This window comes from Musa acuminata, chromosome BXJ1-9, assembly GCF_036884655.1.
Source record: "Musa acuminata AAA Group cultivar baxijiao chromosome BXJ1-9, Cavendish_Baxijiao_AAA, whole genome shotgun sequence".
Classification (NCBI taxonomy): Eukaryota; Viridiplantae; Streptophyta; class Magnoliopsida; order Zingiberales; family Musaceae; genus Musa; species Musa acuminata.
Window position 1 is genome coordinate 43386604 of NC_088335.1, and position 25667 is coordinate 43412270.

Sequence of the window (25667 nt, forward strand, 5' to 3'; positions counted from 1 at the left end):
GGGCTACCTGCGTGGAAGAAGGATATATGAGTGTCAACATACGTACCCCTCAAACTGTAATCTCAGCAATGTAGCATGCATGCATGTCATCTTGTGATCATAGGTTAAGAGCCTTCAAAGTAGTAGCTTTATGTGGTGGTAATGCTACATATCAACCTATCTCAGGTCATGCAATCATGACAACATTAATCACATTACACCCAAAAGAAAAGAAGAAAGCTCTCTGTATTCATTTTAAGAATCAGATTTGATGTTTACATAAATAGAAAAAAAAAAAAAAAAAAAAAAACATATTTCATGCTATCTAAATAAGGAAAGTTATTATTTTTTCTATCATTCTTTCTGTTGCTCTCTTCCCCACTTTATCTTTCCATAAAAGGATACTAAATTTTAACTTTTTTGTCCACACTAAATCACAAGAGATACCAAACAAGCAGAGATGAAAACCTTGATACCAATCTTCCACCACCTGATGATAGCATTCACATATACACATGATCTGAGTAATATACATAGTTCTGATATTAAAGTTATGTGAGAGAGGAACAAGAGAAAATACTAACTGAAGTATATTCAGGCTCAGTCTCACACACTTTCATTTCTTACATCTTACTGATGTGAGAAAGAGGAGGGAGGTAATATTTACTGAAACCTGTTCAAGTCTACTGCCACATTCTTAATGAGGATCCATCAGATCACCAGACGATGATTGATTCAACCAGGCCAACAGCCTCCAGAGCAGTCGGTTGCGCTTCTTGGGTTTGTTCGATAACTCCATCTCCGATATTCTCACCATCTCCCACATAACCTGCACATCCTCGTATCCACACATTTGAACATCATTTTGGAGCTTTATGATTCCACCACCTGATGCAAGGCCACAAAGGTGTTAGCTTCTCTGTGGTTTGCAGACCAAGAACAAGGTAACTGAAAATAACTCATGAAAATCTCTTATAAAGTATATGACAATATACAGATCTATTAATATCTGAGGTCAGTTTAACATTGGACTGAACAATATTCTTCTTCTACAAGTCTTTACCTATAAAGTCCTGATTAGATTTCATTAAATTCTAGGTATTGTACCGAGGGATGTATGTCATGTAACTATAATCATTTAATCGTATCGACCATTATCACTAAAACAAAGCTCATCACCCTGTTAACTAGTCTTTTCTGATTTTAGGTGATTTATGCAAATGTTGAATATTGTCCTCAAACCAGATTGTTCATGTTTGGTGTTTTAACTCTTTTACCTCTCATGGATTCAAGACAACATTGTTCCACCCTCCTATTGTTCTTTTGTAATTAGGAAAAGGCTGATTCATTTCATTCTGAAATCCATAGCATGGACTTCCACAATGTGCACAAATACAAGAGGGCAGAAATAATCTGAGTTAAAAAGCTGCAAAAAAAGGTCATAATATTAAGTTGTTTTTTTTTTATTTGCAATCTGGGTAAACAGGATTTAGGTCACAGAATAGTCTCTTGTTTGAACAAGTAAGACTGCATGCTTCAATCCTTATCAAACACCAGACTGGCAGGGGTGTCATATGAGACATCCCTAGACCCTAGCTTTAGGCATAATGGACTTCTATGAATTGATATGCAACACGAATCTTACAAAAGTTACTACTACTTAGGGATCAGGATCAAGCTTGGTGTGATCAAATACCACAATCGTCTACATGGAATTTGGAGTCTAGCACTAAATCACAAGAAAAATGAACTCCTGTATAAAGAAAGGCAACTATGCCACTTCCGCTGCAGAATGTTCTTCTCTTTTCTTTTGTTGTATAATTTTACTTTTGATACAAGAGCCCTACACCATGGAGATCCACCTCTCTTCCTCTTGACATAAAACATTTAATGATAGAAAGATGAACAAGCAGATGATAGGCTATACAGTAGAAACTATCCTTCGTACCGAAAGACCATCCCGTTGGCAATTAAACAAACACATCATCTCTGAAACAAGCAAGATGAAACACTATGAACTAAGTCCAGGCCAACAGTCTTGTTCCTGAACCATCTCAATTAAATACTATTGACAAACCATATCATCTCATTAATAAGCTTGAATCATTTGGGTGATTCATGACTTGCACCATCAGAGTGACCTCAGTTCTCATTAGTTTGGACAAGACTCAAGCTTATGACTTGATTTGAAGGTTGTTCATTTTGTACAAGTGTCGATTTAAAACCTCAGAATCAGCCTGTGGCTCACACTACAAACTCTGAATATAGACAATCAAGGTGCAACAATCTTGATGAATTATAGTGCGACAACAAAAAATGTCACAAAAAATATACTACTCTGATAGATGGCATCTGCTGAGAGCTCATGAATGTATCTAAAAGTATTTGATCCAATAATTTTGGTGACAATGAGACGAGAACAGAAGCTCAGAATTTTCAACTTAAACAGAGTACTAATGATAAGAAAGGCGAAAAAGTCATAATTTGCATACAAAAAAGCAAAAGAAAGAGAAACAAATATTGAATACTGTGACATTTATAAATCAAGTATGCAAATATAAAAGCATTCTTGAATGCTCAAAGTGAATATTGTAATTAAAAGAAGCACAAAATACTTTCAGGAAAAAAAAAAGAAAACCGAAGGTTGTTCCTAAACGATGCGTACACAACTAAATGAGAAAATCGAAGTCTCTTAAGAGTGATTCTTACTAATCTAACTTTATACAGGTCCGAAGGGATCACTGACCCATTAATTGATATCCCAATAAGTATATGACATATAATACTTAAGTCTAAGTCTAAGTTAATTGATATCCGACGCGCGAGAAAACTAGGATGTTGAAAATCCTGCCTTCACCACAGTATTAACTTATTTGAACATTATATTTAGAGAACAGACAGGAAAAGAACTGTGCATATTCATCATTAGCTATCTAAATTTATAGTAAAGATAGATATAAATGCATAATTACATATGAATTTATATCTAATATCACACAAACTTTTGACAGAAAAAAATAATTAAAGGAGCTAATTAGCTTATTTGCATGCCACTATTAATGACCTATGCACTGATTTATATCTACGAAGTGAAATTTCCCAAGTATTTCTGAAGAGGAGCACCGAATTCATAAAAGGCGAATCGTTCTCATGCTCGGATCGCTATTTACGAGCAGGAGAGGGGAGCGGGTAAGCTTACCGTCGCTTGGAGGCTTGACCCGGGCGGCGACGGCGACACAAGCGCGCTTCACAGGGAACGCCACCACCTTGTGCCACCAGGCCATCACCTTCGCTCCCACTGTCCGCCGCCCTCCTCCAAATCAGCGCGAAGGACCCCAGCAGCCCTCCTCCAAATCCTTAACACACACACCCCCTCATCTGGTACGTCCCCTCCGCTGCCGCCGCAGCCTCCTCCGCCTTCACTGCTCGGCCACCGATCCCCGTCCTTCCTACCCTAAGGAGGCAATTGGTACCGTTGCGTTGTCCGCAACGCGTCTCCGACCGTCGTGCTATTGCCTTTATATCCAAAAGAATTCATCTTGGGGCTTGATATTCTCACGCTCCAATACTTGCGTTTAGCTATCCCACCATAAAAGCCAGGGGGAATAGAGAGTGACTCAGAGCTTTCACATTCTCACTCTCCGATGCTTGCTTTATCAAGCCGCCCACATTTCAGCAGTATCCACACCCATCTCCGCCCTCGTGGCTCTCTCACTAAAGCGGGTCCCACATGTTAAAAGGTTTTGGTGACACGAGGAGAGGGTCGCGCTTTTAATACCATCGGCCCTCCGCAACGCCCTGTGGCCACCGTCTCTCTCGGGAGAATTAGCCACGCGGGACTCGCAACTGAAGCCAACAGCTCCTCTTTTCGTGGGTCCCGCTTTCGGAACCATCAGCAAAAGACCACATCATCAAGAAAAAAATGTTCTCGCTGTTGGTCGTGGAACAGCCAGCATGGTTTGCAAACCACGCAAAGACCGGAAGGACGTGGCCGTTCCCCTTGGAAGGATACGTGGAAAGAGGCTCTTGGTCCAGTTTGGCGCTTGCCTCGTGTCACGTGTCTCACCAGATGGACACGATAAATTGGGGCCTCGGCACAGAAGCACTGCTCCGTCACTCGACTTACCCCACAACTCAACTCTCCACAAACGTCGCATGTTTGTAACTAAAGTCGTGTCAATAACGAGAATGCGGTGAACCAAAGCCCTTGACTCGATCGTCGCTCGTGAGCTCCTCGTCTTGTGAGTCGTTACTCGAGCGGGGGTTCATTAGACGGATCCATTTACCCATAATCTGTAACTCAATTCGTGAAATATACCAGAAGAACCTCCCCACGATAAAAGAGAAAGAATACGATCTAAGCAGAGTAATTATAGAGTAATTATTCATTTACCCATAATCCATAACTCAATTCGTAAAATATACAAGAAGAACCTCCCCACGATAAAAGAGAAAGGAATACGATCTAAGCAGAGTAATTATCCATTTATCCATAATCCGTAACTCAATTCGTGAAATATACAAGAAGAACCTCCCCACGATAAAAGAGAAAGAAATACGATCTAAGCAGAGTAATTATAGAGTAATTACTCCTTATAGTTAGACCCATATGGATATCTGGACTTAAAAAAATTTAAAGACCCTATAATTATGAAAATAAAATATTTGACCCCATTTACCCTAATGCTATTAGCTTTACCAACTAAAGATATAACACACATGAATGACACAAACATGATATACAAAAAAATAATTTCAATGGTGGATAGTTGTTGTGGTGGTAATCGGTGAGAATGATACAGTAATTGACCTTGTCGATGTAACATCAACGACAAGGGGAAAAGGAGATAAAGTGGTGAGGTATCTACTACTAGTCATAGGTGCCCTACAAGTCGATCATATAAGTGATGACACGTGTAACATGACATGTAGTCTTTTTGCTTATTATTATAGCATTTTCTCACTATATAATTGCTCATGTGGGGACATTAGAGTTATAGTGCAGATGCTCATTGGAGAATGAGTTCACTAATCGATTCGCTTATGGAATGCTGAATGGTTGATGATACCTCATTATCATACAATGATCCTATCATCCTAACAGTGCACCTAGTCCTCTGACTTGAGACACCAAGGATATCCTATATAAGTACTTCACTCTTTGATACTAGATTTATAGGTTTAAAAGTTCCAAATCTAGTACAACCATTCATTAGGAGTGACAGCCAACCTTACGAGGGCTATTACTTGTGGACTGCGATCTTGCTTATCAATACCTCATCAGGCCCAATCGTTGAAACTTTGAATGCTTCCCCATTGAATGGGCTTGATGAGGCATTGATCAATAAGACCGCAACCCAACTACTAGAAAGGCGAGGGATCAATGCAAGGCATCAATTGTTTCATTTGCCTTAACATATTTCGGGAGGATGAGGCAAAGTGATGCATCACTAGAGGAGGAAGAGGAGGCATGTGAGGCATTTGCATCGATACCGCATTACTCTGCCTCACCTGCATCCTCTTCCTCCCTTCTCGTTGTCGGTAATGCAAATGCCTCACCTACCAACTCTTCCTTCTCTAGCACTAACACAGATACAAAGCGACGTCGAAGGAGGAAGAGAAGGCAGAGTAGTACGATACCGACACAGATGCCTCACCTCCCTCCACTTCCTCCTTCGACACCGACGTAGATGCCTCACTGCTTTACCTCTTCTTCCTCCTCATTGTCGATATTTAGGTCGATATCATTAAGATCGACTACTATATCATTCTCATTGACTACCACCATAATAGTCACCCATGGTGTCATCCTCTGTCACTATCATGAAAATTATTTTTTTGTCTATCATTTTTGTGTTATTTATGCATATGTTATCACATGTTATATCTTCCGTCGGTAAAATCGTTGACGTTATGATAAATTAAGTTAAATATTTCATAGGTTTCAATATAAATTATCTAAGTATGGAAATCGAAATGTTAAAAACGTCGAACTACTGTAATTAGTCCTACTCTAAGATTCACCACTGCCTAATTATCTTCCGCCTTCTGTTAGCTGACTTCTCCTTCTCTCTCTCTCTCTCTCTCTCTCTCTCTCTGAAAGGGCTGGCGGTAATGGAGCACTAAGCTTGTGTGGAAGAACAATGCAATCAAGAAACAGCAGGATCTCTAATGGATACTGCAACCTTGGTGATGGCCATGCCACTCCGCTTTCCTTTTCCCTTCATGCTTCCTAGGCTTCCTCTTGCTATTGGTCAACCAGAAATCTAGAGAACAAAAACACATCTTATGCGGGTCCTCCCCACAAAAATACTGAGCATCAATGGAGAGACCACCTTGCATTTAGAGTGACCACCAGCAACTTCTTCAGTGTAAATTAATGAAATATCCAGCTTTGTGATGTGTGTGATTGCAAGTCCACATCCAAATCCATTACTTATATTGGTTGTCAAACTTCATGGTATCTCCAATCTAGATTTTGTTATGCTATTGCTCCTGCAGTAGATAAGCATGATACTTCAGCACAGTTCATCAGTTTCAAGTGGGATAGTTGATGATCATGTTGAAACATCATAATTCCTCCATGAAAGTGGCAAAAAGGTAGATCAGGGAAGCCTAGAACGAAGACAGTCTGCTAAGGGTGCACCTAATCCTGTCAATGACTCCATTGTGCTCTTGGAGATAAGCCTTAAGCACCACATTCTTCTTTTGAAATGGAGATGTCAACTAAAATGGCTGTTGCAAAAGTATAAAGTGAGCACTGCTGAAAAGGTAGGCAGCTTCTCCTATAACTCTGCAGAGTTCAAGTTTGTGTTGGTGATACTGCAATCAAGTAGGCATCTTTCTTTCACCTTCTTCCTGTGGCATGTTTCAGAACAATCTTTGGCCTAAATGGCATCCACCTTTCACCTTCTCATATTTTCAGTTCTTGAGATGGGATGATCTCAACACCAAAAAGAATCTATATACCAACTTAGTGTCAGAATTAATCGTTGAGATCCATATCATGAAATCGATTTAAATAAATCCAATTTTCAAGAATTATTGTGATCTGAAAATTAGATCTTAGAAAAAATAATTTAAAAATTATTTTAAAAAAATTATAGGACTCTAATGTTATTGGAATGTAGTTAACAATATCACTTCCAAGCTCAAGTCAGTAAGATGCTTTAGGCGATAACTAAGAAAAGTGTTTTCATATTCTAGGCTATACCTGATTTATTATTGTTAATAGTGAGTGACTAATGAAATCAAGAAAATTTTAGGAAATATTCTTTTGACATGGTCGATGTAATTGATCGATCGAACCCTACATGTTCACTTTGGATTGGGTACAAATATTAATCATGTCACTAATTATTTTGTATTTTACTAAAGAATAACAATAATATTTTAGCTCGAGTTTTTTTCTCTATTTTGGTTCCTTTTTTATTTTTATTTACACTTATTTAATCATATAAATATCCTAATAAATGTTATTGTCTTCTTTAATACAAAATAAAGTGATAACTAAGATTGGTGATAGACTTAAGCATGATAAATCAGGTAAATTCACAATAATTGTATCCTTTGAATTCTCAATAAATAAGATTAGAGTCCTAAATATTTCGAAGAATAAGGGGATAAGTAACTGCAAGATAATCACATAGAGTAATAGCAATTATGTTCTACATGTTTTATTGTCTTTGGAAATTTTGTTGTTGCATATATTTGATATAGATATTGTGATCATGAATATTTTGTTTTGCACTCAGTTAATAGAAATATGCAGGAATATTTTACTAAATAAAAGAAAACATACACTCACCAAGACATACATAGCTTGCTTTCATTCAACCTTTACTTACTGCCAGTTCTATGATGAAAATTCATGTATCAATTAATTGATCATCATAACTATTATATCATTGTACTTTTACATATTTTATGTATTAATACTAGTAAAAAGTTATTTTAATTAAATTTTATCTTTTTATTATAAAATAATATCTAAATCAAAGTAAAATTCTATAGTTATGTGATCGACACCTCGATATCACGTAACAATAGCTTTACGTTAGTGTAAGCTTGAATAGATTGAATGTTATTACGTCTCGGATTTGACTATAAAAAGGAGCTCTTAGAGAGATAGACCTCTCTAAAAAATCAAAAGTCAAATCTTATAAATTAGATTAGCTTAAACATAAAAGAGATATTATTGTGAGCACTCGGATATAGTTTTATATGATTTGATGTGAACCAAATTGGACAAAATTGATATCGATTGAATTCAACTTAGGATTCGATCTTCATTGACTCTGAATCAATATACTAATTAAAACAATCAAAACTAACTTTAGTACAATCAAATAAACGTATTGTAGTAATATGTATTTTTTCCTTTAATTTATGCGATTTTAATGATTACAAGAAATTAAGAATGCTTTATCGCTAATAAATATTATTTGGTCTTATTTTATTAGGATTTAAATTCCACAAATAAGATTTCAATGGCATTCAAAAATGAAAATTCAAATATGATTCTCCATTTCATTTTTCAAATCATAACTCTAAATTATATCAACTAAATAGTCACACACACTTCATACTTTTCAATACATGCAATGGCTTGGAAATTGTCAGCCCCCATTTTTTTATCTACTTTATTATTATTATTATTATTATTATTATTATTTGTATATATATATATATATATATATATATATAATTATAATTAATTAAGAACAAGTCAAAATCTTGTCGAAGACTTTATTTCGAGAAGACGCGAGCTCAAGATGGATCCAGTGTCATCTCGGCCGTTCGTTTGAAAGTCAAGACATCAGACGGCCACGGTTCGGAGGAAAGGATCCAAGTCTCTCTGCCGCGTCCGCTGCCTCGTCCTCTTTCTCCTTCCCGCAAAGCCAAAAAGGAAGCAGAGAGGAAAGCAGGGGAGGGAGAACGATGCATCAGGATCAGGGATTTATACCCAGCTAGCTCGCTACTCGATCTCTGTGCGGAGTTCTTCAGCGATGGAAGCAGGTGCAGGCGACAGGAAGGTGGTGGTTGTGGGTGGTGGCGTCGCCGGCGCCATGCTCGCCAAGCACATGCAGTTTGACGCCGATGTCGTCCTCATCGACTCGTAAGATCCCAATTCTCTCTCTCTCTCTCTCTCTCTCTCTCTCTCTCTCTCATGTGTCCCTCTCTTTCTTCGACACCAGGAAGGAATACTACGAGGTCCCCTGGGCAAGGAGCAGATCGATGGTGGAGCCACCGTTTGCAGAGCGATCGCTGATCCAGCACACCGACTACCTCAGCAATGCCAGAGTCACGGCGTCGCCCGCGATCGACGTCACCGAGTCCGAGGTCTTGACCGCGGAGGGTCGCGCCTTTGCATACGACTATCTCGTCATCGCCACCGGCCATGTGGATTCCACGCCAAGGAGCAGGAAGGACAGGCTCGAGCAGTTCAAGCAAGGCAATTCCAGTGATCATTCTTCTTCTGCTTCTTCCTCTTCAGATACGCATGCAGAAGCCTCTTACCATGCCATCTCATGATTCTCTCAGACAACAAGAGGATAAGATCTTCCAGCTCCGTGCTGGTCATCGGAGGAGGCCGAACCGGCGTCGAGCTCTCTGCGGAGATCGCGGCGGACTACCCGGAGAAGAAGGTGACGCTCGTTCACGAAGGCCCAAGACTGCTTCAAATCCTCGGCCCGAAAGCTTCCGAGAAGGCGCTCAGATGGCTGAAGTCGAAGGGGGTCGACGTGCTCCTGGGCCACTCCATCGACCTGGACGCCATCTCCGAGGGGCAGCGATCATTCACGACTTCCGCCGGAGCAACCATCACCGCCGACTGTCACTTCGTGTGCGCGGGGAGGCCGCTGGGATCCTCATGGCTGCAGCACACCCTGCTCAAGGATAACCTGGATCGGTTTGGGAGGTTGAAGGTGGACGAGAACTTGAGGGTGAGAGGCCGGAAGAACGTGTTCGCCATTGGCGACGTAGTTGATCTTCCCGTAAGTGGTTTCCATCCACTTGATCTGTGCATTACAACCATGACCTTTAGTTGATGTGGAATCTGCTGTGTGGGCAGGAGATCAAACAGGGGTTCTCAGCACGCAAGCACGCTGCGGTGGCTGCCAAGAACATGAAGCTGTTGCTGAGAGGAGGGAAGGAGGAGAAGATGGCCGTGTACAAGCCAAGATCAGCAGCAGCAGCAGCAGCAGCACCGGCAGTCGTTTCCTTGGGGAGGAGACAGGCAGTGGCTCAGTTTCCATTCACCACAGTGAGTGGGTACATCCCTGGCTTGTTCAAGTCCAAGGACTTGTACGTGGGTTGGAATAGGAGAAAGCTGGGGCTGGAAACTGACATTATCTGAATCGATGCAACAGTTCTCTATTCCTTCTTCCCTTTCTGCTTCTTGTTCTTGTCATATGCTTCTTTGTCTGTGCTTCTTGTTGTTGAGCTGCTTTCATGAACATTATGTTTGGGGAATGAAACTAATTACACCTTTTTCAAGGAAAATAGAAGTATATCTTTTTGCCGAATCCTATCGATAGGAGCAGAAGGAAACAATAGGTGAGACATTTGTCTGCACAAGTTTTCGAGTAGGTACAAAAGAATGCATAAGATTGAACTCAGATAAGAGCAGCAATGAAGAGGTACTGAGAAGAAGAAGCTCTACACACACAAAAGAATCAGGCTTTATTGAGCAAACAAGGTGCAAACTGGTTTCCAAACATAAATGTGTTTAGGCTATACTGTACACACATTTCATGCCCTTCGATTACATCATATGACATCATTTTTTTTTTTGGACAACCTCTGTCTCACCTTTGAAACAATTCAGAAATGAACAAACGAAAAAAAAATTGCAAGCTCAGCAAAACAACCTTTGACGACGAAAAGAACACTCCGCACGACCAATAAAACATGGCTCAAACAAAAGAGAAAAATTGCTAAACCTGTGTTGATGGAGAGACTGCGATTTCGGACTCGAAGCAGCAAAAGAATACGATGACCGACACTGTCCCCTTGCAATACTAGGGGTTCTTGCCTGAACTAACTAAAAACCGGATGGGAGAAATCATAACTTGAACTGTACTAGAGTAGGATGCCAGCAGGATCTGGGGGTTTGGCAGTGCTAGAACAGCTGAAGGGCTATTTTGAGTCTGTTCTGCTTCCACTTGGGTAGTTTGTAGAAAGCTTCCTTTGTCATGCCGAATTTCTCTTTAAACTCCACGGAGGATAAATAAGTCTGCGATTGGAATAAAGGAATTAGACCTTGATGGAAGTTCCAGCTAAGCATCAGTCGATTGGATGGATGATATACCTCTCGCTTGGTTACATCAATATCTGTAACAGGATCCGTGGATGCAGTTTTCAGCCTGTCATAGGGGAATATTGACAGCCCCTCTTCATCTTCAGCTTCACCCTCCTTTGCATCTTCCTGTATGGTGAGAGTTTCAATTCTATTGCTCATTGCGATCATGCTCTCCTTGGTGTCCGCTTCTGGTTTTGGCTTCATGTTCTCAGGGCTCACTTCAGCAAAAGAAATTCAAAGGGTTTAAAACGTCAGCACAGAGTGTATTCCTTGAAGACAAACCTATCCCTTCAGAAAATAGGATCACATACCCTTCGATACTTTTGGTATCATCACTTCCTTTGGCCGCTCGAAAGAAGAAGAAAGGGTGGCAATTGCTGCTGATTTTGCAGCCACCGTTGCAGAATCAGGTGACCCAGATTTCGGATAAAGTTTCCTAACTACTGGAGGAGGAGTCGAGAGATTCCTGGCATTTGGATTCTCAAAGTTTGCTGCCAGTGCATTAAATGCAGGAGATCTTCCTCTAACTCGAGCACGTTCAGGGCTGAAAGACATGCTTCTTGAACGCTGAGATTTCTCCGGCACCGCTGATCTCCCACTATGAGATGGTGCCACTCGTCGCTTGGGCTTCTGATAGCAAGAGACGAATATCCAATCAGGAACTTCCCATATAAGGTTTTTCAGGAAAGAAAATCGAACATGAGAGACGAGGTATTATTAGTAAAGGAATATATTGTAAAAGAAAATTGCAAGAGTAGAAAGATTTGATCGTACTACCGGTTAAGACACATGGAAACTAGTAAGAACCAGCTTAGACATAATAAGATACCAAAATTTTTTTCATCTAGCCTTGTAGCTTTACAGTTGCAGAATCTGGCATTGTATTCTTTACTCAATAAGACTTGGGGAGTTTGGCTAAAGAATTCAGGATAAGGATATGTTGTAACTATTCCCTAGTCCACCAAGTCTAAAAGCACGTTGAGGCAACAAAATAAACTTGCATTGCTGAAAAGAAGAAAAGGACAAGTTCTCCCTGTTGGCGATCATGCGAGCTTGCACTGTTGAATAGGGCAACAAGTTTGGCAAGTTCTCATAGACAACATTTCAGAATATTGTATTTTCTCTTCTACAACCAAACAAAAGCATGAAGCAATGAAGAACAGAGCATAACTAGGACATCATCCTTATAACCAAGGAGAGGATTCACATGAATATTTTCCTATGACCTCTAGTTGCTCTATCACCAACTTGAGTTACAGCTGGACATGACACCTATGATTTCGTGCCCATGCTGTCACATGACCAGCCCATGGATCCTTGGAAGAATGAGAACTCACTGACATATGTAATCTATCAGAGAAATCTACCAGCTGAAAGGATTTGTGACTTACATCTGATGTTGGAGTTACTCCGCCTCTCACAATTGCTAGCTTCCTCTGGAAGGAATTACCATGCATCTGAAACAAAAAAGAAAAAGGGGATTCATTAGGTGCTTGTTATATACCTAATTGACTTTTGAGCTACATCCACTAATATCTAATTGACAGGCCATACAAACCTCCAGAGGATGCAGCAAAAGCAAGTTAAAAACAATGTCAATAAAAGGTTATCAGTTGATAATTTAAAGTATTCAACTTTACATCCAAATCCTTACCGCTGATTTTGCAGAGTCCCAGTTGAAAAATCGAGTGAAGAATGGAGGCTCACTTCCTTCCATAATAATGAACAATGGAGTCTCTCTCGAGAGATTTTGCATAAGAAAATCTTGTTCAATAAATTTCTGGTTAAAAAGGCATATAGAAAGACAGACATGCGGATCAAAAAGAAAGGTTGGTAGTAGAAACAAAAATTGCAAAAGGACAAGTACTCAATACCTCTCCAATGTTCAAAGCTTGCAATCTGGTTTTTGAGTCCACCTGTTGTCCAACCCAAACAAAGATGTCTGAATGACAGTCCAGAACAAAAATATCCTCCGTCATCAAATCATCTTGAGTGAAGTTAAAAACCTCTGTCACCTGAAAAGACAGCACAATGCATTTGACAGCTTAACAACCACAGTAAACAAGTGGATCAAAATTTGTAAAAGAGGTTTCCAGAGACTTCACACTACACACCTTCAGAGTGCCTTCAAATTTGCCACACATAGCATCATAAGTTGGTTTGACACACAGAACATATAAAAATTTAGCAACACATGCAAAAGAACTATATGAAAGTTTAGGAAATTAGATAGATAACAGTACCACTGACTTCCTACCTTTTGAGAAAGTACATGAGAACAGGTGGGGATCACTTTCTTGTTCTTTTCCAATTTTCTGACTGGGATATTCAGATTTGCCTCCCAGTAGGCTCCAGAATTGTTCAGTTTCTGTTCCCTCTTTTAGTGGTTTTGTCTGAATATTTGGCTGTAAACGTTGACAAAACATACAAGTAGTTAATACATAATAACAGCATCCTCCCTTCTTCCTTTGCAAATAAACTCATAGAACCTAGGTAAATCTGAATCAACAAAATAAATAAAAGCAGATCTTCAGAGAAGTGGCTAAACTCAATCCATAGGCATTTTACGCTCTGAAAAAATAAATTCCACTAACATTTTCAATTAATATGGCATCCATAGAAACCTATAAAAAGAAAAAAAGAAGCCAGAACATAGTGTAATGACTTTTCTGATGTACTTCAGCAATAATATTAGAACACTTAGTTATGATTATCAAGAAATTTGACATATATTAATAACACCCAATTTATTAGATAAACCACCGGACTAACTTTAGTGGATGTCATCACCTAAACATACTCGATCCAGATATCAAATTGATCAATTAATCAAACACAATGTTTCAAAAATAAAAATAAAAATGTTTTAAAGAACTTGGATGTCTTAGTTATAAAAATTACTTTGACATTAGTTTTAAGTACATATTAGCATTTTTAATGGGCAATTAAAATTCCATGTACAACTCTTAGTTATTTCTACTAGTAGACATCATAAGCTATATGCTAGAGGACTTGGGTCCATGGATATGTGCATGAAACAAATGGTTATTAATTCAACTCTAATAACTCCTTTAAGCTGATGATTGTTTTAGAATGTAACATCAAATTAATTTAGTCTAGAATTGTTATGTAAAATTATAAAATATTAACACCGCTGCATGGCTCTGATTGCCAAAGGCCCCAAAACAGTTGGGCACCACAGCATGTGATGGTTGTATATCATGCCTTACGATTATCATATACTAGCTCAGTTGCAAGTTGCAACTAGATCATAGTTACAGACATATGGTCCAGATGAAAGACATTTCTTTTTATATGTTTCTAGTCAAACGACTTTTGCAAATAGGAAGCTTCCTTGATTTATCAACCTCCCAAAATTAATTGAAAAAAGATGCATGTTCTTATAGCAGTTATGTAACACCTACAAAATCTAAATCAATACAGGATACAAGTAGGAACCTGATAAATGGTGCCAGTGGGGCATAAATTCAAAAAACAAAACAAGACATAAACAGCTAACCATATGGCAAGACATATTTAGCTTGCATGCGACAGAAGACTACAAGAATCACAGGTTTCCACATCTATATAACAATCCAGCTATGAAAGGGGGGAAGATTGGCTCAGATCTTTAGACAAGTTCTCCAAAAGGAGTATGTTATTTGGGTTTGTTGTGGCACACTCTTTAAGAGAATTTGGTTAAGAGATGGGTGATGGAGAACTTAAGAGATAAAAATTTAATCATTATGTACTAGTTGGCTGCAAAATCAAGTAACAAAAACTGAACTGGTTGCTTCCAGTTATGTCCAGTTGAACTGTTATCTGCGAGGTACAAGATGTACCCCAATAAAGATTTGAGGATCAAGAGCATTCACAAGAATTTTAATAATGTACTCACTTAAATCTAAAAAGAAGGGCATTGCAGATGATGGTTTTGTGGAGGTTTGAATATATAAATCATAACTTACAGCTTCCTGCAAATTCTTAAAATGATTATAAAAATATAAAGACAATGGTAATTAAGAAGTAATTTTTGATTTATTCATATGCTAACAAAGCATATAATTTACCACAAAAAGGTTACAAGACCGATACATATATTAAGCAGAACTTGACAAACCTTAATCAGATCTAGCAATCTCTCAGCTAGCTCTTGATCCACAGAGGTGGCCAGGCTTCCAAACCATGTGAAAACAGTATCAGCACTATGTAGTATATAACAGTAAGATGAGTTCAAAGATGACGCTACCTGATCAAACAAAGAGCATGAAGCTTTATCATATATAAAGAAATTACTTGGATGAGTATAAATAATATGAAATATCTTTCTTTCAGTAAGGAAAGCAATTGAAACAGAGTTTATGCAAAACATACAGGTTCGACTTGTATCGCTTGCATGTTTTCTGGCCCAGAACCTTGAACTCGGAAAAGAGCAACACCATCCTTTGAGTATGTCTCATCAGCAATAGTGTTTTCTGCCACAAAATTCTTATATCCAGAGCTAAGACCACCCTGCGAATTCAGCATACAAGCTTAAAGAAAGTAATCAGACTTGGAAAGGAAAAGTGCACCAAGAAGAACCAGTTGCAAAGCAAGAGTCTGCTCCTAGAGAAAAGATTTCTGTGCAAGTAAACCTTGTATGCTAAGAAGCTCTGGAAAATAGAGAAGAATTGTATGGGTTCTTTTCCTTCATAAAGACGAGCCTAGGAGTACATAGACAGGAAATGGTTAGCTCTTTTGAATTTAATATAACAGTGATCTGCATAATTTCAACATTAGTTGCAACTGACAAGTCACCTGAACAGCCTGCGACTTTAGAGATTCAACCGTCTTTCCTGCAAGTGAGATAGCTGCAGTCCTGTCCTCCTGCATAGAGTTGCTTCAGATTACAACAAATACTAGTGAGCTATAAAACGTGTGGTTGATGATTTCTTCACTATTCCACTATTACCAGTTGCTTGTTTAAATGATGACGTGCATAATTCAAAATGGCTATCAGAAAAGAGACCATTTTTAAATAAGCCACAAAGAGTTAGAAGCTAACTGCTGTTGTTATGCCACAAAGTATTTCAGTCATCATGATTTGTCAACCATGAAGTATTTGATCTGACTTAAGACATAAACTTATGGTTCTTAAGTAACTCATCCAGGTCAAACCACGCACAATACAAGAAATGGAGGAATCAGCATGAAAAATGCAACAACATTGCCAAATCAATGTAATCGACCTTATTAACCTTTACATTTAAAGAAAGCATATAAATGCCTATCACATTGATTTATTCAAATTTTAACTATTAGATTTTGAGTAGTTCAGATCGCAATAATCTCATACATCCAGAATGCATCAAGTTTTCAGAAAACAGAAGTTGCACTAGAAATGACCTTCATGGCTTTGTGACTAGAAAATATTCTCTTCTGCCATGCATCAGCATATCTGCTTGAATCCTTTCCGTTCCACTAAATCTCATTTGTTACCTTTAGTTACTCAATATTTTTGTAATTGTTCCCTTGCCATTGTTTTGTTTGGAACATTCCTCATCCTTTTTTACCATCTTTCAAGTTCATTATCCTCTCATCAACCCTAAGCATATTCTCTGGAGGCCCTGATGTCTTGTTTACATTGATGACCAATTTCCTATGTTCCCAGTATATTTTCTACAACACTAATAACGTAAACCCCACCACCAAATTGCTACATCACTCCATCTCATAAAGGATGATAAAACCCTATAAAGATTTGCTACAGCAAACCTCATAGTCAACCATACCATGTATTTCCAATAGAGATACTTGCCCATCAGAATCTATAATCCTATTAACAAGGCAGTGAATTATATTAGTTGCTTAAGAAGGACCAAACACATTACCATTCACCATAAGACCCCTACTATTTTGAATCAGCTTCATGAATCTTTTCCACCAATGAGCTTTATTGAGGGTAACACAGTAGACAAAGTAAGAAACTTTAAATGTCTTTTAATTCTTCTAAGAAAGTTGGATCTTCGCCTATACTTTCTTGCATCACCAATCTGAACTGATCCTTCTAAAAATATTCGGATCTTCCTCTTGACTTCCTTGCACCACCAATCTGAATTGATCCATTATTCCTAACACTCCATGAAAATAAAATCCATCTTAATATATCTTTTCCAATATCTTTACATATTTATCTCAACATTTTCATCTTAGTGACACTAACATTTTGGATATACTGTTTCACAACAGCATTCCAACCCATAAAGCATAAATCGCCTTGCAATTGTCTTATAACCTTTTTATACTTTTCATCTCAAAAATTGTTGTTTCTTTTCCAAAAATCTCTTAATTTGCATACCTTCAAAGATAAAAATAAAGAAACAAAAACTGCAGTATAGGAGAATAATCATAACCTATGAGATGATACATAATATAAACGACCAAAAATTATACAGATATGCTACAAGAAATTGGAAACAAATAAAAGAATGAACTTTGCCACAATGAATATCTAGTCCAGCAAAAATCACTATTCTTGCACAAAAACATTAATTCTTTTAGCAACAGTTTAGCTAGTACAACATCTTAATCTTAAGTACAACATCCCATGTTCAACATCAACATTTTCTAGGACATACTTGGAAAAATGTGCAATGAACTTCTCGCAAAATTTACCTCAATGCTCTTCTTCCCAAACCAAGTACCAATAAGATACTCCTCTTTATCCTCCCCAGGATATGTATATTGAAAAATATAGCAATCTCCACTATAAAACTTAGACTGCTCAGATGGTGGAAGAAGAGTCTTCTCCTTGCCATTTACACGCCAAACCTGTGCATTAATTTGAAAATAGGCTTAGGATGCATTTAAAAGCACAACCTGCAAAGAGACACCAGCCTTTTTATGGAGATAAATCTGAATAAGGACAAAGAATTATAACAGCACCTGTAAATTTCCAGTGCAGTCAATATATGGTTGAGGTTCTTCTCTCGCAGGAGCAGCTTTTGTGAGACCCTTAACATTTAGTCCTTGGCGTCTAAGAAGAGCTACAGAAGGAAACAACAGCCTTATAGCTTGCACAACAAGATCTTTATCTAGATCCAAAATATTTTTAAAAGTTTGGGTGTCATCAACTAACCTGCAACTTTGCCCCTTCCATCCTCAGATACAGCCACTTCAGTTTTCTGTGTCCACTTATCAAACTTGGAGCGAAATGATACAGTCTCAAAACCCTCGATTATGCGAATAAAATGAGCATGTGGTCTGGCAGGTTCACGTAGTAATTCCTGTATGCTATATGTGCATTAACATATAGAACCCACAATGAATTGAAATTAAAGTTTCTAAAAGGCCTTTGAGATTCTAAATGGAATTTTTCAAAAAGCAAGTTGTTTGTGGCCAAGAAAACAGGCTAAAAGACAAGTTACAGTGAATAGAATAGGCTGTCCCATGATCAAATCACACTAACGATACATGAAAATCAAATCAGCGCAACTGGTCCTTTCTCTTTATTTTTAGCACCTCTGATGAACCTGCAATAGGGATTCACCTCCACAACCATTCAAAAGAACCACCCTGACTTTCAAATATGGACATATAACCTAAAAACCACCTCCATGGTTTCACTATGGTTGGCCCTAATGGCTCCTCACAATGCTGCTGCCATTGTCCTTGGTGGATTCCACTACCTTTGCAGGGCCAAGACTTAGTGCCCACACAACACAGGAGGCCAAATGGAAGGTTGAATATTGCTCACCTCTGATTGGCCAAAGTATGACGCACCACTTATAACTTCCAAAAGGACCCTGATTTTCTTAAGGAGGTGGACGTACTATATGCAAAGGAATCATGTCAAGACTTTCATTTCACATGTATGCAGGTGAGATTACACAAATGATGCCCAAGAGAATAAAAGATGAAACTCAAGAAAGCAATGAATTTACTTCTGCTGCGGATGTTGCATTTTTCCTCTCCTCAAGAGATGTGTTTCTGCCCATCCATATATAAACTTCAATTCCACAATCCAGCAAGTAGCATTTATTTGTATCTAATAAGTCCCTTGTCAATGAATCAGCTTCAACGGGCAAAGCTTGCCCTTTCACAACACTGAAAAGGAAAATGGTTCTATCAGTGATGTGCATCAAGTAATTCTGTTACAAGTTGATTCTATGGTTAACGTGAAACTCCAGAAATGTGCCTTGATAATGAATTACCATAGCAGTTTTGTGGAGGAGGGCTCAGCTTTTTTATCTTCTTCAGATGCTGCCTTTCGTGGAAGAGGAGCAAAGCCACCAAACAATCCCCAAAACTCTCCAGCCTCCGCATCAGCCATCAACTTCCCATCCTCTATCAATTATGCACCAAGTCAGAAAGACTAAAAAGTCTTTTGTTGTCAGTAAAACCTCACATCAGAACTTTCAAAAGAGAACTTACCGACAGCTGCCACTTCGGACTTCCCCTCATGGTAAGTATCCTTGAGATGTTGTACAACTTCAAGAGCTTTAGCTCTCTCTTGAATAGATGAATTAGATCCATTAAACTGGAAAATTTTGGACTTTGTATCCAGGATGAATATGTCATCATGATTAAGAGATGATCGAGCAAAAGGAACCTGATGATAAAAAAACTTAAAAATATTAAGTGAGATTCTTCCACTACATAATTTCAAATAAGATTAGTTACACAAATGACTTGCCTCTTTGACATGGACAACATGTTTTCCTCTGCAAACAAATAATCGTGTGGTGTGCTCTTGCTCATTAATTTCAGTATGTTTGAAACCAGATGAGACCCCACCTTGCTGTGGTATAATGCAAGGTTTGAAATAAGAGAGGAATTTCTCAGTCTCATGGCCTTGTATTTCACGATATTGAACAGCACGGCTCCCAAGGGCTGCATCTAGTTCAACAGTTTTAATAGCAGCAGTTCCAGCTTCGTCCTGTAGACATTAATGTTTAAGACCAATCATTGACAACATTATTCTTCAAAAAGTAGTAGTTCAAGCAACAATATATTGAATGTATGGACTTCCATCTGACCTGACTAGTATCTTTACCAAGCCAATAGTGGATATCATGACGAAGGGCACCACTTTTTAAGGCAGTTGTCTGTGCAAAGAACAAAGATTCAATAGCTTCAACATTTGACAAACACTGATCTCACAAAATATAACAGTTTGGAAAAAGTAAATATAGAATCGCAAAGTGGAAAAACAATATACGTAATAATATGTCTAGTTCCTTGAGAACAAAGAGAATTTTGAACTTTACATCCTGAAGAAGACACTATTAAGCATGGAGTAAATTGACAACAGGTAGGATACTCACAAATTTCACCCAATTTGACTAACTACCTAGGCAACCCAAACCCAAAACCAACCTCAAACCCGACTTTTGTCACCTAGTAGACTACTGAACTCAAACCAAACCCAATTAAAAGGTAGCCGAACATGATTTAAACAGGCTCAGGTAGACTCAATTACCTGAAGTACCAACCCACAGGGCTTAAGAGTGTTTGTAACATGACTACCAAAAATCCAATGTGCTGTCATTACCATAAAATATTAGGAATGCCAACAGCACTGGACCCATGAATTTCATCTATTTGAATCCAAACCTGTCTCTGTACCGATTTTTCTAGTCAAACTCATCACAAACCTGATTAAAGGGAACCCAAACCCAGTTTAAGCTGCTCAAGTATATTCAGATATTCAAAAAATCTTGACCAGACGTCGTTCCTATTGGCATGAGGCATGTTCAGTAATTATTCTCAAATTATTGACCTTACAGCATAATAGATTAAAGAAATTGCAAAGACCAAGGAAAGAGGAGACACCATGACTTGACAGTTAACAGTAAAATTCCTCCTATGAGCTGCACCAAAATCATGTTACTTTATCCACAAAATTGAAAAATACTGAATGGAACAACTGCAGACTAAATGAACAAAAGTACATATATACAACTTAATGAGAATGGCATATTGCATTCTCTCATGCTATTTTTTAATATAGTCACAAACTTAATAAATTAAATTTTTTTAACCCCATCTTCTCCAACTTGCCTTAACTGTTTCTTTTCTAGAGAGAAAAAAACCTTAGAGTGTACAAGCATGATCTCAGATGATAGTCTAAGTTCATTCTCATGAATCTACAGAAAAATACTGGCAACAAATAAACGACAGGGTCAGCATTTCTAGAAAAGACTAATAAATAACCTTTAAAATGATGTATGAATCTCCAGTAAAGAATTTTCCATGGGAAGAACTTGGTACAGGGACTGGGCAAAAATTCTCGATTCGCCATATCTCCAATCCACTGTTTGTTGTTAAGGAAATCAAAAGCCAGTACATAACACCATGTGAAGAACCATCGAAGGCTAATAACAGCAACAAATAGACAAATTTCAATAACATATACCACCTTTACCTGCAGGGTACAACATACTACTATTTAGCTATACCGTTTTTATGATTATCTTGCTGAAAAATGTGCACTAGAACAGCTTTAATCTGGACTCAGCCTTAAAAGTCTCCAGGTTCAGGATCCACTTGATGAGAACTGCAAATGCTTTTCCACTGCATTAGTTATTCTACACAATCTTACCACTCTTCAGACCATATATTTGATCTGCTTCCTCCAAAATGTTGTACAATTTTATTTTCAGGCAAGTCAACAATTAACCTATCCAGTTTCCATCTCAACATGGCATCAAGCATTGAAAAAAGAGCCTAGAATTCCACAACCTTTTCATTTACTTGTATCCTAAATTTAGGGTACAAGGTCAAAGGCCAAAGTCGATTCAAACCATTATTGATGATAATCCAATGCAAAAAAACTTTAGGGTACAACTTTGATTAAATTCATGTTCAATTATACAATCAGATGGACGCGAGACATTTAAGAAAGTTCCATCATTTTATAAATTAAGTCTCATCAATCAAGTTAGTCTGCTCTCCGATTTTTGGACCATGTTAACTACATTTCTCTTATGATTTCTTCCAGGTTTTTGGGTAATCTTAATCATAGATGTTGATAATACCAACTCTTCTATTTTGTTAATTATTATGATATCCTTACATATCTCAGATTAAACAACAACAAAATTGGAAGGTGAACCAACAGAGAATTAAGTACGATAAAAGGAAGCTATTGTGAGGATACGCCTTTTGGCCAGCTCCTTGAAAAGCTGAATCAACATTCTTCATGGAGACAGCCATACTAGAAGTGCTATCTAATGGTTTCGGCTTCGAGTCAACAGCAGCAGGATTCTGCATAAAGACAATCAGAGATAGGCATTAGCCCAAAGCAAATCAAGCAATCTAACTTATCACACTTGCTAACTAGACAACATGATGAGTAACTATATATATTCTCAGCGAATAATCATCTCAAACAAATTTCCAATGTGCATCACTTTCCAAATCTGTATATGATTTTAAAAAATATATGGTAGTTTCCTCAGAAGTTTTCATTTCTCTGAAAATCAGTATTACATGCACTTAAAAGAGAAAAGAGGATCCTTTCTTTTTTTTCGGACAACATGTTATAAGAAAATAGTTAGCATCAAAATATAATGCATAACTAAAAATCGACACCACAGTAAAAGGTAAAGAGATACAAAGATCTGTAATAAGCTTGCTCTGTCAAAAAAACTGTTTTCCCATCAAATATGCAAATTGATCAAGCATTTCCATGAAGTTATATGTCAAAATGAAGTTATGTACACAACAACATTCATGACAACTGGTTGGAAACTTTATAACAAGAAAAACAGTCTTTAATGAGAAGTATTCACCAAGAATGATTGCAATTCAGCACTGCACTTTTAAGTCATAAGGTCCACCACAAAAATACACTAATTCAAACAAGCAGACCAACGGAAGAAAATAAAAGAAGAGAATAATGAATGTCACGTCTAAACATGTCAGACCATGTACATGCAGGGAATCAATAAAGAACATACATCAGCAACATGATGGGCAATATTTGTTCATCATACAATTGGAGATTATCGTCAAAAATTCCAAGTTAAAACCTCCAGAGCACTCATATTTAAAGAAAGAATTCTTTAGAAAAAATGCAAATTCCTTGGAGACCCAACAATGACTCGTTGTAACGTGCATTGGAATCACACAAACACAAACAGATGAGATATAGATAACATCATAACATTACAGACTTCAGATTGCGCCAGCGTCAAAACTTCAGGAGGATCATACAGAAAGATGGACTCGGACAGATTCAATAATCTTAAGAGTAACCCTATAGACCAAATTAATCACCAAGCCATCATGCAATCGATCATGTGAAATTTCAGAAACCAATAGAATTCAAGAACTTCCAGATCGCAAACAACACAAAACTCGCAAGAACAAGTTTCAGACGCGTCTTGTGTCAAAATACGAGCCAAGTGGCTCGAAAGACGATACTTTATCAGAAGAATTGAAGCGAATTCCAACCCCAGCACCCTCAAACACAATCACGCACGCAGAAAGATCATCCAAACATGCGATAAGAGATAAAAACCAATCCGCCTCTTCACCTTAGACGAAGCCTCACGACTTGCCATCGCCATACCCAATAAACAAGCACAGAGATCAATTCAGAAACCAGATCGGCCCCTGGGCCGGGAGAAGACCTCGGGAACGATCAGAAAAATTATATAATTCCGTCGCTTTCTCCCGAATCAGGGGTGCGACGGCACAACCCATCTAGAACAAGAGAAGTGTAGGAGTCGGGCAAAAAATCAGAGAAAAATCGCACCTTTGATTACTCAAAGCAAGAAGCGATGACGCCACCACCTATCGACAACCATTGAGCGAAGGGGCAAGTGGTAGGGCAAAGAATAAAAAGGGAAGAAAAACCGCACCTTTGCTCGTTCAAAGCGAACGGCGCGACCGACTCGAGGATCGGACAGGGAGGCACGAAGCGAACCCTACCGAGCAGCTCGATCGATCTCCAAGGCCACCGGTGTCGAAAGAGAAATAGTCGCCACCAAACAGCCCAAAATAATATTAAGGGAGAGAGAGAATGATAGGGGAAGGCGTGCCTGTCACTATTTGGATCCCAAAAGCATCGCCGTAAGTAATAAAATATTAAATTACCCAGACGTATTACCCGAGTTACGGAACAGCTCTACTGTGGCTCCCACACCATCGACCAGTCAACAAGTCGGTACCTTCATCGGTACACGGTTTCCGTCCGTGTCTGTTCCAGAGGTCACACAGGCACCATGATTAATCGCTTCGAGAGTGGGGCCCGCAACGCGTGTGCGCTGTTCGACTCCGTCTGAGATCTTACGTGGCAGGTCCCGGACCGTCGGTTCGGGAGGATGCATGCACGGCATCGCCATTTGGTTCGAGGAATCAGATGCCTCGTGGTTGGTGCCCGATCGGGAACGCCGAGAGCGAGGCGGTCCGGTCGGACCCGCTCGGGCTCCGGCGAGACCGGATTACGAGACGGACACGCCAAATCCCAATCCCGGGAAGCTCGTCAATCAGCTGTTCCGTCCACGACAGCCGTCTGACCACGTGTAGCGTCCGAGCAGGTTCCCGAAGTAGGGACTGCCCCAGCCACGTGTTCACTCCAACAAGACGACATGTCGTACGGCAGCCTAGCTGGATTATTCATGTCGCTTGTGGTCGGTTGAATATCCCCAAAAAAAAAGAAAAGAAAGAAAACTCCGAAGTATTTATTTAATTATTTTTCACTCGTCCGATCTAATTTTAGAAAATATTTTTCAAAATAAAATTGATTTATTAATTTCAAATACCTAATACTATCGATGTTTATAGCATCAGCACTCAAAATATAGGAGAGCAAATCAGGCAAAGACAGATAAGCTTGAATAAGCATATTTTTGTCTACAAATCAGTACATTGATTTTCCACGTAAGAAATATAAAAATAAAAAAAATGAGATAAGCATATCAAAAATACATCGAAGGCTAAAAAAAATTATTAAAAAATATATTTTTTGACATTATTGGAAGGGATTAAAAAAATGATTTGAGAGTCTTTTGCGTACGTAAAAAAGATGTTCATCCCCTCAAGTTTTGTTGAATAAGGATTTCAGTATAAAACATATGGAGGTAAACGATGATATCTTTATTGACTTTTTAAGTACCTCTCGAATTTTTGGAATCTAGTCGCTTCGCGTGGGATGATAAAATAGGTCATAAAAAAATAATAATCAATTAAAAAATAGTGAACTTCATCTAAGTGATTCAACACTTTTTTTTACATACATTAATTTTTAAAATTATAAGTATCGTTGAGTTAATCTAACACTTTTTTTTTTCTCTCGTCCTTCCTTCCGTCGTCTTCTTGCTACTAATGTGACGATGAAATTATAGGAATAAAACGAAACAATACCGATAAATGATAAAATGCTTAATGTATTTTTTTA

At 38.3% G+C, this 25667-nt stretch overlaps 2 protein-coding genes across 4 annotated transcripts; one reads left to right on the plus strand and one right to left on the minus strand.

The window, feature by feature from the left end:
• Positions 1–8874: 8874 nt before the first annotated feature.
• On the plus strand, positions 8875–10913 carry LOC135593643 (uncharacterized). Of its 2 annotated transcripts, none has more exons than XM_065083840.1 (4): positions 8875–9097; positions 9177–9433; positions 9523–9974; positions 10052–10913. In XM_065083840.1, the coding sequence occupies exons 1-4, from the start codon at positions 8988–8990 to the stop codon at positions 10334–10336; spliced, it is 1104 nt and encodes a 367-aa protein (XP_064939912.1). In that variant the 5' UTR covers positions 8875–8987; the 3' UTR covers positions 10337–10913. The 2 variants fall into 2 exon arrangements, with proteins under 2 accessions (XP_064939912.1, XP_064939913.1); XM_065083841.1 differs by having other exon boundaries at positions 9006–9080.
• Positions 10640–24289, minus strand: LOC135586649 (villin-3-like). 2 transcript variants are annotated; one of them, XM_065083838.1, is made up of 23 exons: positions 24130–24289; positions 22422–22528; positions 21476–21575; positions 20299–20367; positions 19956–20198; positions 19694–19871; positions 19474–19606; positions 19204–19366; positions 18399–18546; positions 18206–18306; positions 17936–18091; positions 16079–16147; positions 15916–15984; positions 15656–15793; positions 15402–15530; positions 13539–13686; positions 13396–13406; positions 13156–13296; positions 12936–13061; positions 12673–12738; positions 11593–11911; positions 11291–11499; positions 10640–11215 (listed from the first exon to the last, which is right to left on the minus strand). In XM_065083838.1, exons 2-23 carry the CDS (start codon positions 22475–22477, stop codon positions 11102–11104), a joined length of 2886 nt encoding a protein of 961 aa, XP_064939910.1. In that variant the 5' UTR covers positions 22478–22528; positions 24130–24289; the 3' UTR covers positions 10640–11101. The 2 variants fall into 2 exon arrangements, with proteins under 2 accessions (XP_064939910.1, XP_064939911.1); XM_065083839.1 differs by having other exon boundaries at positions 24024–24282.
• Between the last annotated feature and the right edge of the window lie 1378 nt (positions 24290–25667).